The sequence below is a fragment of the Ambystoma mexicanum genome, chromosome 4p (assembly GCF_040938575.1).
Source record: "Ambystoma mexicanum isolate Mex_15411 chromosome 4p, UKY_AmexF1_1, whole genome shotgun sequence".
Lineage (NCBI taxonomy): Eukaryota > Metazoa > Chordata > Amphibia > Caudata > Ambystomatidae > Ambystoma > Ambystoma mexicanum.
In genome coordinates this window covers 115945974-115961462 of record NC_090927.1, presented here as the reverse complement: position 1 = coordinate 115961462, position 15489 = coordinate 115945974, and the positions used below count along the sequence as shown (strand labels likewise).

At 46.2% G+C, this 15489-nt stretch overlaps 1 protein-coding gene across 2 annotated transcripts in view; it reads left to right on the top strand.

The window, feature by feature from the left end:
* The window catches only part of LOC138453051 (sterile alpha motif domain-containing protein 12-like), a 250784-nt gene that overhangs the window by 117153 nt on the left and 118142 nt on the right, over window positions 1–15489 (top strand). For both annotated transcript variants that reach the window (XM_069605508.1, XM_069605509.1), the window contains exon 3: window positions 11152–11302. In XM_069605508.1, the coding sequence (XP_069461609.1) occupies window positions 11152–11302 (151 nt within the window). The remainder of the gene's footprint in view (window positions 1–11151; window positions 11303–15489) is intronic.

Genomic DNA, 15489 nt, shown 5'->3' with positions numbered 1-15489 from the left:
TTTAAGGGCCTCCACTTCTGCCCTGGATATGGGCATCTCTTTATTCACGTCGCTTTATCTTCTGGTCTCCTGTCAGAGTTAAGATCTGCCACATTGTGGACGCCAAGCCAAGGGCCAAGGAGGACCCCAAGATCATGCACTTTATTAGGGGAATGTTAACATTGGAACTCATTTAAAATGCAAATCAATAGACAATAACAAGAACCAGATTGCCATATTACAATGTGTGTGTGTGTGTGTCTCCTTCTCCCTCTCTCTTTCTCTCTTTCTCTCTCTTTCTCTCGCTGCCTTTCTCTCTCTCTCTCTCTCTCTCTCTCTCTCTCTCTCTGTCTCTCTATCTCTCGGTCTCTCTCTCTGTCTGCCTCTCTCGCTGCCTCTCTCTCTCTCTCTGTCTCTCTTTCTCCCTCTCTCTTTCTCCCTCTCTCTCTCTCTCGTTGCCTCTCTCTCTCTCTCTCTCTCTCCCTATCTCTCTCTCTCTCCCTGTCTCTCTATCTCTCGGTCTCTCTCTCTGTCTCTCTGTCTGTCTCTCTCGCTCTGTCTCTCTCTCTCTTTGTCTCTCTCTCGCTGCCTCTCTCCGTCTCTCTCTCGCTCTCTCTCTCTCTCTCGCTGCGTCTCTCTCTCTCTCTCTCTCTCTCTCTCTCTATCTGTCTTTCTGTCTCTCTCTCTGTCTCTCTCGCTGCCTCACTCTCTCTCTCTATCTCTGTCTCTCTTTCTCTCTATCGCTCTCTATCTCTCTCTCTCTGTCTCTCTATCTGTCTGTCTTTCTCTCTGTCTCTCTCTCGCTGCCTCTCTCTCTCTCCCTCTCTCTCTTTCTCTCTGTCTCTCTATCTCTCGGTCTCTCTCTCTCTCTGTCCCTCTCTGTCTGTCTCTCTCTCGCTGCCTCTCACTCTCTGTCTCTCTTTCTCTCTCTCTGTCTCTCTATATGTCTCTCTCTGTCTCTATCTGTTCCTCTCTCGCTGCCTCTCTCTCTCTCTCTCTCTCTCTCTGTCTGTCTCTCACTCTGTCTCTTTCTCGCTGTCTCTCGCTCTCTCTCTGTCTCTCTTTTTTCTCTCTGTCTCTCTCTCTCTTTCACACGGTCTAATGCGTGGTTAGGTCTTCAGGCCTCTATAGCAGCAGTTCTTGTCCATACAGTTCACAAGAGAGTCTAGTTCAAAAGGTTCCTGAGAGGTTGCAATACCCCTCTTTGTGTTTCAAGTTCAAGTGTGACGCGAACCCTTTTCATCTGCTCAGCTGAGTACACATGCCAACATTCCGGGGCGTACACCCCTCAACTAACAAGGTCACCCGGAAGATGATGCAGAGGTCAGCTGGGAGGGAGGATCTTTGTTTCTGCAAGAGCATGTAGTTTCTTCCCACCGCCTCTCTGAACTACCGCTAAACTCCCTGGCCCCAGGTGGAACCTCTCCCTGTCACCAGGGCCTGCCTAGGGACTGACGTGGCCCTCTGGGGCCCTCTGGGGCCCTCCTGCGCGGACTGACCAAACTCTTGCCGGACGTGTGCCTCATTGAGTAAAGGCCATATCTCGTAACTCAAAGGCTCTGTCCTTCTTCCTCCACTTCTCGTCACCCTCTTCCTCCTCCCCCCCTACTTCCTCACTGTAATCCTCTTCCTCGGGCCTCTGCTACCTGCTCTCTCCTTTCTTCCACCACCTCCTCTGCTTATGTGATTAGCTCGTCCTCCTTTGCATCACCCTTTCCTCTCTGCCTCTTTGGCCTGTTCATTCTGCTGCCACCGCCTCTCTACCATATTGCTCTGTCTATCTTGTCACCACCTCGTGTTCACCACCTTATGCTGTTCTACCGCCTTGCGTTGTCTTTATCAACACCATTTCGTCCCTTCCGCGTCTTCTCACCACCACCAAGGCTCTACCACCTTGGGCTGTCCTCGTTCTCTGACTCTCTCCAAATAGTTTCTCTTTCAGCTCTTTCACTACCACCTACTTAACCACTCGCTTTCTTAGCTGTTACCACCTGCCGCCACCCTCTTTTCTTCTGATTTTACCACCTACTTTCACTGGTCTCACCACCGCCACCACCCCTGTTCATACCACCCTCTTCTACCCTTGATTTTGCAACCTCTTTCTCCTCTCCCTCTCTAGATTTCATTCCCTCTCACCCCCTGCTGCCTTCTCTCCTTTTCTCTACACCGCTCTTGCCACATCCTTCTTCACCACCATCCAGTCTTTACAAAATCCTCTCCAACCACTCTCCCCTCCAGCATTCTCCAGTCTCCAGCCACACTCCTCTCCAGCCATTCTCCTTTGCAGCAGTCTCTAGTCTCCAGCTACTCTCCTCTCCAGCATTCTTCAGTCTCTAGCCACTCTCCTCTCCAGCCACTCTCCTCTTCAGCCATTCTACTTTGCAGCAGTCTCCAGTCTCCAGCCACTCTCCTCTCCAGCATTCTTCAGTCTCCAGCCACTCTCCTCTCCAGCCACTCTCCTCTCCAGCATTTTTCAGTCTCCAGCCACTCTCCTCTCCAGCCACTCTCCTCTCCAGCCATTCTCCTTTGCAGCATTCTCCAGCCACTCTCCTTTACAGCTATTCTCCTTTGCAGCGGTCTCCAGTCTCCAGTCATTCTCCTCTCCAGCATTCTCCAGCCACTCTCCTCTCCAGCCATTCTCCTTTGCAGCAGTCTCCAGTCTCCAGCCACTCTCCTACAGCCATTCTCCTTTGCAGTAGTCTCCAGTCTCCAGCCACTCTCCTCCCCAACCATTCTCCTTTGCAGTAGTCTCCAGTCTCCAGCCACTCTTCTCCAGCCATTCTCCTTTGCAGCAGTCTCCAGTCTCAAGCCACTCTCCTCTCCAGCATTCTCCAGTCTCCAGCCACTCTCCTCTCCAGCATTCTCCAGTCTCCAGCCACTCTCCTCTCCAGCCATTCTCCTTTGCAGCATTCTCCAGTCTCCAGCCATTCTCCTCTCCAGCCACTCTCCTCTCCAGCATTCTCCAGTCTCCAGCCACTCTCCTCTCCAGCATTCTCCAGTCTCCAGCCACTCTCCTCTCCAGCCATTCTCCTTTGCAGCATTCTCCAGTCTCCAGCCATTCTCCTCTCCAGCCACTCTCCCCTCCAGCATTCTCCAGTCTCCAGCCACACTCCTCTCCAGCCATTCTCCTTTGCAGCAGTCTATAGTCTCCAGCTACTCTCCTCTCCAGCATTCTTCAGTCTCCAGCCACTCTCCTCTCCAGCCAGTCTCCTCTCCAGCATTTTTCAGTCTCCAGCCACTCTCCTCTCCAGCCACTCTCCTCTCCAGCCATTCTCCTTTGCAGCATTCTCCAGCCACTCTCCTTTACAGCTATTCTCCTTTGCAGCGGTCTCCAGTCTCCAGTCATTCTCCTCTCCAGCATTCTCCAGCCACTCTCCTCTCCAGCCATTCTCCTTTGCAGCAGTCTCCAGTCTCCAGCCACTCTCCTACAGCCATTCTCCTTTGCAGTAGTCTCCAGTCTCCAGCCACTCTCCTCCCCAACCATTCTCCTTTGCAGTAGTCTCCAGTCTCCAGCCACTCTTCTCCAGCCATTCTCCTTTGCAGCAGTCTCCAGTCTCAAGCCACTCTCCTCTCCAGCATTCTCCAGTCTCCAGCCACTCTCCTCTCCAGCATTCTCCAGTCTCCAGCCACTCTCCTCTCCAGCCATTCTCCTTTGCAGCATTCTCCAGTCTCCAGCCATTCTCCTCTCCAGCCACTCTCCTCTCCAGCTTTCTCCAGTCGCCAGCCTTCTCTGAACTGGGGCTTCTGGGGTTTTGTGCACAAGAATCCTTAACGACCTAGTGACCTAGTGACCTAGCCCGAAATGTTTCAATCCCCTCTTCCGTGCAGGATCTTCATCATTGACGGTGTGTAGTAGTTGTAACCTGTAGTGTCAGTGAACCAGAAAGAAAAAATGCTTGTGAAAAAAAGGGAAGGAGTATGCACTAAATCAAAACAAGTGAAAGAGACACATATTCTCTGCCCTCAACCTCTGAGGTATGACAGTGTGTAAGCAGCAGCATTCACATTACTTGCGTACCTATATGGTCACTTAAAGTCGACCTGGACCTAGTACGGACCAAAATACATGCGTTGTAGATGATTTAACATAGTCCCACCACTAACGTGTTTAACACCTGCCAGAAAATTGAAAGAGTTTCTCACCTTCTAGGGGGAAACCACTTGTTTAAATTGGTGATCAAACTGCAGAGTCAAGGATACAAAAATAACACATGACGTTGCTCGAAACACTCATTGGATGTCCTAATGAGCAACGAGGTGATGGAATAGAAGAGAGTAAAAATACTTACAATTATGCAGAGTACACAGGGGTGACGTGGGTCCTTTCGAAATGCTTCTATTCACATTGCAGGCTCACAGGACACTGTTGTGTGAGGAACATAGGCTTTTCTACTAGCTAGATGTCCTGTTTAACATACACTAGACCGCCAAAAGGCCCATTGCAAGCATGGAACTAAACGAAAGCCATGTTGGAAAGGATATCAACCACTAGAACGTTCAACGTGTACATTCACATGGGAAATGCAGGACGCCATATGTAGGTTTTCAACATTAATATTTGCTCCAGAACTAATAATCGTCTTACTTTATCTTTGCCCCCGGTTATGGCATGAATCCCCCACGAAGTGAGGTCAATGTCTTGGTGGAAAGTGTTGGACAAGTGGAGCCGTCATTGTTTTGTGTCGACCGCATCGACCGTGTTTTTACTTTTGTCGTTGCCATGCCTATGTGACACAGACCACATGGGCATCTGACGATGAATACAACTTGACTAGTGTTGCAATTTGCCAATGGGTCCTGTTTCCAGGTTGGAAAGGCACCGTTTGGACCATCATACCCATGGGAGGCTCTGCCTTTCCTCCTTTTCTGGGTCTAGGTTAGGTTATGTTACAGACTACGCTTGCAATGTCACGCAAAGCTAAATGTTCTCCTGTAAAGGGACATGTTTTTTCCCCTTCATAGAAGATGGAGGTCTAGAGTTGCAGGCTGTCCCATTGCGAGGGGGGGGTCTTTTCACAACATTACATGGTTTACCGTGGTTTTTGGTCAGGGCTGATTTCTTGGGGGAGGTCCAGCCCTCGAGGACTGGCCTGGTCTGAGGCACTGTGACTGGCCCCTGCCAAGTGAAGGAGACCACATGCGATTGCTCTGGTGATCCTTCCCATTCCCTCCACAGCCACATCACCAAGTAGCTCAGGGTGGTACCGACAACCCCCCATGCCCCTCGACTCTGGAATGCTCTGCCTCTTTCTGTTTGGTCTTCTTCCGTCATCACTTTGCTACTTCTGTGTCCGAATCCATCTTCCCCAGCGATCCGTTTCTGATCATTTTCCTTTTGCCTAGTTCTCTGTGTTTAATCTCTTTTTATTTTAGCCTTGTGATTGCCATTTTTTACAGCACTTTTTGAAGGCACTTTATGGATGCAATAAACGTTAGGGAAGGTCTGTTGAAATAAACACAGGCCTTGCCCAGATTTTATAGTTTGGTTTTTACCATGGCAGATTAGATTGTAATAGTCGATGCTTTTGAACCATGATAGTGAGGGTGTGATAGTACCCATTTTAGGAGTTTTCCGAATATGAATGATATGGAATCGTGTAGTTCCAGTATACCACCCTAGCTTGTACAAAACCAAGAACCACAAGGGAGCACAACCCACCCCGCCCCCTGTAAAATAATCATTTATATTTAATTGCCACAAAACCTGTATGAAGGCCATCATTGTGCCAAATGGTTGTCCAACTCCAGGCCTCGAGGCCCGGATCCATGTCGGGTTTTCAGTATAACCCTCATTAATATTCATGAGATAAATTTGCATACATGTGCAATCCTCCTCATGCCTGGAGTTGGACAATCCTGAATGTACTCCGGCGCAATGCGCAGGGAAGGCCCTTTGAAAAATAAGTCAAACAGTATAGGAATATATTCGGTTATTTGGAGGTGATTTATAATATGCCAACTGTGAGTGCAGCCACTTCGTGACACCCCGATGTGACTTACAGATTTTGCTATTATTGCACTCTATTTTGTATTGCTCTCTCCGTCGGTCTCTGAATTCTGGTCAATATATACCTAATTTCATCGCATGTGGCATCTGCTGTCAGAAATGTATATCACACCACAGAACATATACATCATCTGTATCCAGAGCAGTGTTCGGCAACCTGTCACCATCCAGATGTTTTGCCTCAAAACTCCAACCTGCGCCAGCGCGCGCAGCTAGTGGTGAGGGATCATGGGAGATGTAGGCCAAAACATGCGGTGGGTGAAAGATTGACTACTCCTGATATGATCCAGAAGATTGACTACAGTTTCTTGCATTGGACCGCTCCGTTTGCTAAAGTTATTTGTGGGTGAGCAAACAGCAGCCGGAGAGAGGCAGGGTCCCCCGCTGATGCCCCCAGTAATGCTTTCCCTTTTGGGGAATCCTCACACACTTTCTTATCCTGCAGATTTTGCAGGTGCTCGGTAGTGGAATACATTTGTTGAATTATAGGGGAGAGCGGCCATTTGCTTTTGTGTCAGGAAATTGATGTATATTTCATTCTATAAAATTCAGGATCTATTTTGTCAGTAGCTCAGCATTAACCCCTTAACCGCTGGGCTATTATGCATGTCTATGCAAATAGGACGAGCATACTCGCGCCACAAGCGGGCTGAAAGTTGAGGCCTCCTTCAGATGGAGAACTTCAGAATCTTTAATATAATGATGTGATATTGCTGTTCACGCCGTTTGATCATTAGGAGAATGATGAAAGACAAATGACGTGTAGTATAGCCATGCGGCACGTCTGATTGCAAATGAGTGCTATGAAAGAAAAGGAAAGAGAGCAAAGAGGACTATATGAGGTTTCTGAAACAGATGTGTCCCTGGCCAAATTGGGAGCACATACTTATTATCCTTAAAAAATACATCTGAGCATTTCGCCATTTGCTATCCAATGGTATCAACGTTTCAGAATGTGTGGAAAAGTAATCGGTTCAGAGAAAAGAGATTGGTAGAGCATATCACATACTGGTGCAACAGGAATGCGCTGGATAGGAAACTAAATAGTTAAGGGGTCAATAAGAGAATACAACTGTATGTGCTTTGACTTATATTTGTAATGCACATTTTTAAGGTTGTCAGCCCAAGTAAAATACCCTTTACAGTTATGAATGTTTTCCCTGGAATGATTGATGAGTATAATGATGGCATTACTTAAAGAGATTCAGTATTCAAAGAGCAAGGCTTCCTATTGGAGAATGGAGTCCTTCAGGGTCCTGCTATAAACTGAGGGTGGCGGTCATTTTGGCAGGATAATGACCCGCCACCAAGTTATGGCCCGTGGTCCATAAGACTGTTAGCATATGGTGCTACTAGCAAATCATGTTTTGAGTTGTTGGTGGTAAATCAAAAAAACATTAGTTTAATAATTCGGAAAAATAGGACGGGGAAAGGAATCGGAATCTATGCGCTAGCGGCTAGTGTTATTCAGTGGGGTGTCAGAGTGAAACCAAAAGTATGAGCCGCTTCCCCAAATTCTCCCAACTGTAGGTAACGTACAAGATTTTGTGTTGGTTTCTAACAGCGCCTTCCCTTAGATTCAAAATGATACCCTAATTAGTTGTAGTATTTTTAAAAACTATTTTGGGAGAGAGACTGGCATACAATGTAGACTCCTAATTCAATAATCACTTAAAATCAGAAACAAAGTCTTAAAGATGTACAACATAATGATTTAATGCGCTGTGCATCCTGCAGTTACTGAGTTTACACGTGTTTCGAGCTATGCTCTTCTTCAGGGCTCTTGTGCATTAAAGCCTTTTTGTGTCAGTTGGTAATTTACACACGCTTTGTGATTCTAATTCGATTCACTCATATGATAAATTCCCAGAGGCATATGTTATGTAAGATTCAACATGTTGAATAATAGTTAGGTTGATGCGGCTCCTGTTTACGGTAAAGCGAGCCTGTCGGTAAACCTTGACTTCTTGTTAAACGTGCATGATAACACAAATCGGAACGGTTTCTCCTTCGATGTGAAGGAAACTGTTTTTCAAAAACGACCGCTCCCCATTCTCCCCAAGATTTTCCTTACTATAGCCTTATAAACTAAGGGGCGGCTCATTATGGCAGGATGACCCGCCATCAAGTTATGGCACAAGGTCCATAAGACTATTAGCACATGGTGGTACTAGCAAGTCATGTTTTGGTGTTTTGGTGGTAAAGTAAAAAAACATTAGTTTAATAATGTGAAAGAAAGTCGGCAAACTCAGTAAATTAGAAGTGGTTTTATTTTGTAGCATTTAAGGTTGTCTTCATACCTTAAGCATTTCGATTGTAAACTTGGATAAACTGGAGAGGGCGCAACATGGGCATGCATTAGGGGTCGTGTAAAAGTAAACAGTTTCTCTATAAGAAATTGAGAGCATTTGCCATGTTTCTTCTTTCTCTTTGGTATGTTAAGTAGCATGTTGCAGTGAACAAAACAGGTCCTCTGGGAGAGGAAGTGTCTTGTTGAAAGACATCTTTCCGGGAAATTGCATGATCAACTCCCTGTCAGCTTTTGAAGTCGGAATGTTCAGAATGTAGTCAATACCAGTAGTTATTGACTGCACTGTGAACGTTCTTATTGGCCGAGAGGAGGTCAATAACAATCGCCATTCGCTACTTTTTAGTAATCACTTTGATGCAGGGGGCAAGTTTGCAAACAACATATTTCTGCAGGAATCCGAAGAGTTGGTTGGACGAGGGGCTCCTGACTCTGAATATTCAGAATGTCTTTAGGAAAAGAGCATTCACCTTGCAAAACCTGTGGTCTTCCATCGAAAGGCGATGACCAGAGGAAGAAAATCCAGCATTGATGTTAGAATTGCGTTTAACAGAATAGATATGCATCGATCGAGATGGGGTGTTGAAATCACCTGTTCAGGTTAATGCCATATTACCATTAATAATGCACTTACACGCTGGTACCTTGGTCCAGGTTAGTCTTGGTGCTTTGGGTGAGGCATCCAAGATAATAGAAACTTGACAAAGAGGAGCATTCCTGGCCTTGGTGCTGTGCTGTAATGTTTAATGTGCACCTTTCACATCTATTGATTAATTCACTCTTTTTCAGTGTCATTTTCAGACTAACATTTTCACCAACATTCTCCACATAATATTTAACAAGTTTTGGCAAATCTAACATTTTGGGCTTTTGTGAGGGCATGGGAGGAAAGGCACTTACCAGCCACTGCTGTAGTGGTATTAACTGGCCATTGATGATAGCAGCAGCTGCACAATGGTGCGAGTACCTGGGCATTTTATAGCAGTGCCTGGCAAATGCCTACTACTTTACACAAGCCAAAACTGTTGTCTTTGCCAATGCTTGTTTTTAACAGGACTTCACTGAAGTACACGCATAGTGCTTATGAATTGAGTGGCCGAAGGCAGATCTGGTTAATTTTGTATTGCACCAATAGCGCTATTACAGCTCCAATTTAGTCATTAACTCTCAGAACACTGCTTCGAAAAAGCACTGGCAGGCACTTTTGATTAAAGGTAGCTCATAAAGTTACCAGGAGGAGGTGTTTTGGGCGGAGGGGGGGAGGGGCAGGAAATAGCTGGGAATTGCCATAGGGATTAACATGCCCATGGGCAGTCAAATCGTGGATAAACATTGAAAAAACACCCACAAGCTGTGTGTCCACCCTCATATGCCATTTCTCCCTAGCTGTACTCTAATGAAATAGTTCTAAAAATACAAGAGACTATGTTCATAATATAAAGGATATTAGGGGGGATCCGCCCATCTGGCGTCTTCAGAGCCCAACCCCTTGAGGGGCCCGCATCGCTCGCACCCCCCCTGCACACCATGATGACTGCTGCACGTTGAACTCGGCGGCTTAGTCGCTTGTAGGGATACTACACCAAGGGTTTGTTTCATTCACCCCACCCCCCTTTGGGGAATTGGAAAGTTGGACAGATTACCAGTGAAGTGGGAGAAATGTTGGACGGAATGACAGAGAAGACCCATCTCTTTAGGGCATACAATCACCCCAATTCAAAGCGTTACGTTACTGTCACTTACAAAAGTTCATATTTCAAAAAAAGTTGCAGGCACTCCTCTCCAGAAAGAACATGGCATGATAACCTGAAAACCTGTTTTCCCTGCCATGTTCTTTCTGGAGAGGAGTGCCTGCTACCTTTTATAAAAATATTTGCAAGGAACTTGTGGTTGGTCACCCTGAGTTACCTGGGGGCAACCAGACGTGGACTCCCTGCTCACTGTGCTCAGAGAGGCACAGCTCCACCTCACTGATGAGGCCAAACAAGGCTGAAACACGTGTATGGGGTTGCTGTTGGTACTCTTGTTCAGAGAGGAATTGCCTAGCATTTCGGTGCTGGACTGCCCATGTGGGCGGGACAAGGACTGATATGCAAATGGATATTTCCCATCTGTGAAAGGTACAGTGAGCAAAAAGTGTGTGCTGCAAACTCTCATCTCAGAACAGGTTATCATGCCATGTTCTTTCGGGAGAGGAGCGCCTGCTACCTTTTTTGAAATGCTGTGTAAACTACACAAAGGAATTCTGAGTGTGGGTAACACGGGTGAAATCCCAATGCTGCAGTGTGCACTGCACGAATAAATCCTGACTGTAGGTAACATGGCTGAAATCACAATGCTGCATTGTGCACTGCACCAAGGAATCCTGAGTGTGGGTAACATGGGTGAAATCCCAATGCTGCAGTGTCATAGCTCTCAACTCACATGCATTTGGCAGGTGTCACCCGCCTTGTAAACAGCTGACTCACCCGCTAAGCCTCCTGCACGCCTATTCATTTCAATGAGCCTCTCACCCGCCAAAAATAAAATCTGGTGTTTTCACCCGCCTTTGCGACACAAATGGTTGAGAGCTATGCAGTGTGCACCGTGCAAATGAATCCTGAGTGTGGGCAACATGGCCGAAATCACACGGCTGCAGTGTGCACTGCGTTAAGGAATACTGAGTGAGGGCCATTTTTGGTAAACCGGCAACAAATCCAAATAGGTTTACTGTCACCATTTTGTCTTTGGTCGAAAAGGGTCATCTACAGAAAAAGGAGACTAGCTGAACAGTAGCGCTGTAATAATACGGAAAGCAATTGGTCATTACATCCGGGTTAAAGTTCCCTGTTCCACTGAACTTTTTCATGTCTTTAAGGATTCTAGAGGGAGTAAGCAGCCGAAGATCAGCGTCTGGCAGAAGCCCATTTGCGAGTGGACGGTTGAAGATGTGTGCCGCTGGCTGAAGAGTACAGCTTTTGCCGGCAGCGCTCTCATGGTGGACATGGCCACCATTCATGCCGTTTCAGGTAATGCAGGTCTGGCCGAGTGAGGTAGGATTGGCCACCTCATACTTACAAGGAAGTCTGGTGCAAGAATCACATTTATTTAATGTATGTACAGGCCTGTTGTCCATTCCCACTCAGGATTTCAAGGGCTCCCCATGGATGTTTGTTGCATCCCTGTACATGTTTGTTGCATCCCTGTACATGTGTGTTGCATCCCTTGTACATGTTTGTTGCATCCCTGTACATGTGTGATGCATCCCTTGTACATGTGTGATGCATCCCTGTACATGTTTGTTGCATCCCTGTACTTGTTTGTTGCATCCCTGTACATGTGTGTTGCATCCCTTGTACATGTGTGATGCATCCCTGTACATGTGTGATGCATCCCTGTACATGTGTGTTGCATCCCTGTACATGTTTGTTGCATCCCTATACATGTGTGATGCATCCCTGTACATGTCTGTTGCATCCCTATACATGTGTGATGCATCCCTGTACATGTTTGGGGTTCCCTATACATGTTTGTTGCATCCCTATACTTGTTTGCTGCATCCCTGTACATGTTGTGGAAGTGCGGGGAGAGGTGAAAACAGGGATGTTGTAGGAGAGGATGTTGAATGCGCAAGAGATATCCAAGGTGAGGTATGATGAAAAGAATTGCGTGAAGGATTATGTTTTGAAGGATGGGGTGCTGGTCAAGATAAGGAAAGGAAGGAGGGTTGATAAAGGAGTGGGCAAGTTTTCACCTCTGATAAAGGTGGTGAGAGATTTTGGTAACACGGTTTTATTGAGTAATGGTGAAAGGTGGAGTAAAGAGAGGGTGGCTCTCATGAAATGTGATGGCAGTGGTTAACAGTTATGTAGAACATCAATGAGAGGAGGAGAGGAAGAGAGGAGGAGGAGAGGAGGAGAGGGGGAGAGGAGGAGAGGAGGTGTGTTGTATTCATGTATATAGTTAAAAAAGACATTCCTCCTCAATGTTAATTCAAAGCTGGGTTGTACAGTGGTGTGGGAGATCCATTACAAAACTGGGTTTTTGACCGCCCACGGTTCCAGGGGAGAATGTTAGGGTTTGAAGAAGAACAGTTGTGGTTATGGGCAATGGTTGGGGATGCTGATGTTGTGAAATAAATAAAGACAAGTTAAAATTACTGTGTTCAGCGGATCATTGGACATAATACCTGCCATCCAAATTGGGGTGTCGGGGTGAGGGGCTGCTGCTGGGCATCTCTGACGTTGTTAGGGGTCAGGGAGGGCCACCATGTCCTCCGTGTCTTGACTTGGCCACAATTATAGGACGGAGCGATCTCTTACAAATCCCTCCTATCGGACAGCCATCTTGGAATCCCAGCAAGAATCTTTTGATGCCACTCTGTCATCCTTTTGTTTCCCACTGATTTTCTGTTTGTATTACATTTCACTTGTATGGTATTAGAGTGAGGGCAGGCAATGGGCTTTCTAGTTTAATTGTTATTCTTTTGGATAGCAACAGACTAGGGCTGTTTTCTTTTTATTTAGATGGTAGAGTGTGCTTGCTCCCATCTTTAGTGTTAGGGCAAGACAGGAGTTCTTCCAACACCCTTTTGAAGTAAATAAAACTGGTGATTTGTATCTTTTGTGTCCTTGTGCTCCTTGTGATACCATGTCTGCATCATAGAGCTGCTAACAAAGGGCTTTTTTTAAGATGCTGCGGTGCTGTTTATCATATGCATATTGTCCTCTTCGTAGCTAATCTGAAGGTGAGCAGGTCCCCGCAGCTGCTGGACCAGAATAAGGGTGAGTGGAAGGTTGCAGCCATTATTTAAACTGTGGCCCATTAGAAGGGCATTGCTCAAAAAAGACAAGTATGAAGGATTTGCCACCCAGAAAGCCAATGTCCCAAATATCTCCACAAAGAGCCCTGTATGGGGGCAACGTGCCCCCTCTCCCACCTCCGTGGTCTGTAAGCTACTGACAACAGGCCTGTTGGATCATAAACCATGGACACGTTGAGATGGTTTATATCTTATTTATTAAAATATAACTGGTACAGGCGCACCCGTACAGCTTCTCCCATCACATGTCTCCTCCGGCTCCCGTGCTTGGAACCCAAAACATAAAATACATTCGACACACTACATTCTATATGGAGCATTGCCAACAGCACACTCTGTCCATGGTTAGATACATCATAACAAGACCATTTTAAATATCAGCTTGAAATTTGCAAAAAGCTGTAAGATCCAGTGGCGACGGGTGCATTTTTATAATTGGAGGTAAGTCAATGTTTTCCCCAAGTATGCGGGAGCGACGGAGCACAGTGAGGCAGCCCGAACCAAGTAAGGTGGACTCAGGGGCTTCTCCCCCTGTGAAAATGTTTAAAATAGTGAAATCATGCATTTGTATCACGCTTTTTGTAAAAAGCAACAGTTTTCATTGGGTTTTATAGGTCCTGAACATTGCAAAGGAGCATTTTCCATCTCATTCTCATGCTGCCTTAGCACACACTATATGCAAGTATAAAGAACAAGTTATCTGTGCCCATACAAGTCCACGATATGTCAGTATTAACATATAAGGACATACTTATGTTAGCTGCACCAGAACCAAATGCCACGCCACAGTAAGAAGATATGTCCAGACCAATGTGGCCCAGTACCACATAGGAACAACTCATCGTGCTGTCTTCCCCCTTGGTGCCCCAAGAAAATGCCAGGCCACAGCGAAGAGTTGTCTAGACTGGAGCCACTAATGTTGGGTCAGTACCACATAGGACCATTCCTCATGCTGCCTCCACCCCTAATGCCCAAGAAAAAGAAAACAAGACTTTTGCCCAGACTAGATCCACCAATGTGGGCCAGTATCGCATAGGAACACTCATTATGCTGCCTTCACTCTTCATGCCCAGTACAAAATGGCATGTCATAGAAATGCAACATGCACATACAAATATGTGCCAGTACCATTAGAAAACACTCATTCTGCTGCATTCCCCTGTGTTGTCCAGTAAACAAATGCCATGCCACTCTGAACATTTGTCCAACCAGGACACACCAATTTGGTGTGTCCAGATTGGACAAATATTCACTTCGCCAATAATAATAACAATTCTACTGGCTTCCTTCCTGCCCTCCTCCTCTTCCTCACCCCAATAAGAGTCCAGCTGGCACACGCGCATCCACATTCATCAATGATCATTCATACAGCATTCATTCTTCATTCACTCGCCATTCACACACCCAGCAGCATTCACACAGCATCATTCACTCGCCATTCACACACACAGCAGCATTTATATAGCATCGTTCATTCTTCATTCACTCTCACGCTACCTCCACATCCTTGTCCCAGTACTTACTTGTGAGATAACCTTACCTCACAGTTAAGTACTGGGACGATGAATACTATCACTAGCAGTAATGAAGATTACCAGTAAGTAATCCCAGTATTACCTCCACATCCATCTTCCTCATCCCAGCACTTACTGGTGAGGTAATGTTACTGCAAGGTCAAAGTTTACCAGTCCTGCGGCGGTTGATGGTCACCCGAGTAACCCCTGCGGGTGTGTCTTGTCTGCGGTCGACTTCTCTTGTTACAACCATAGTCTTGACACAGCTGGGGGGAAAGTGGCTGTGGACAAAATTACAAACTTCCAGATCGTGGCTCACTGGCACACCGTCTCCTGTTATTCGTTACTGCTGCTTTGGATCTACAATAAATAAGGAAAATACAAATTTTTAATACCCTGTATCTGAATTGTATCCTAATGCTACAGCATTCAAACCCTTGTCCCCTCCCTTTACCTGGATGTCTCCTCTGAAAGCTAGAAGGCGTTGTTTAAATGGAAATGGTTTTCTTACTCCTGGACTTTGTACTAGACACAACTCTCTTTTTAACTGAAATGTACTTAGCCTCTTGAAGATTATCAATCTTTGTCTTTTAAAACTGCTGGTTACTAGAATTGTATTCTTCGAGTTACTTGGTACTGTAGAAATAATTCACAGCACTCCCGCACTTAAAGACCATACTGTCTCTCATATCGAATTCATCACTGCGCTCCCTGCGCTGCTATTCACTGCTGCGTCTTGCTTGTCTCCTTTAAATTACTGCGCTCTCTGTGCATCACAGTGCTCCATATACTCCTACAGATGACGGTGCCGGAGACTTGCTTGTCTCCTTTTTAAGTCTGTGCTCCCCACGCTTCTAAGGTTGCTAGGCGACGTAGATGC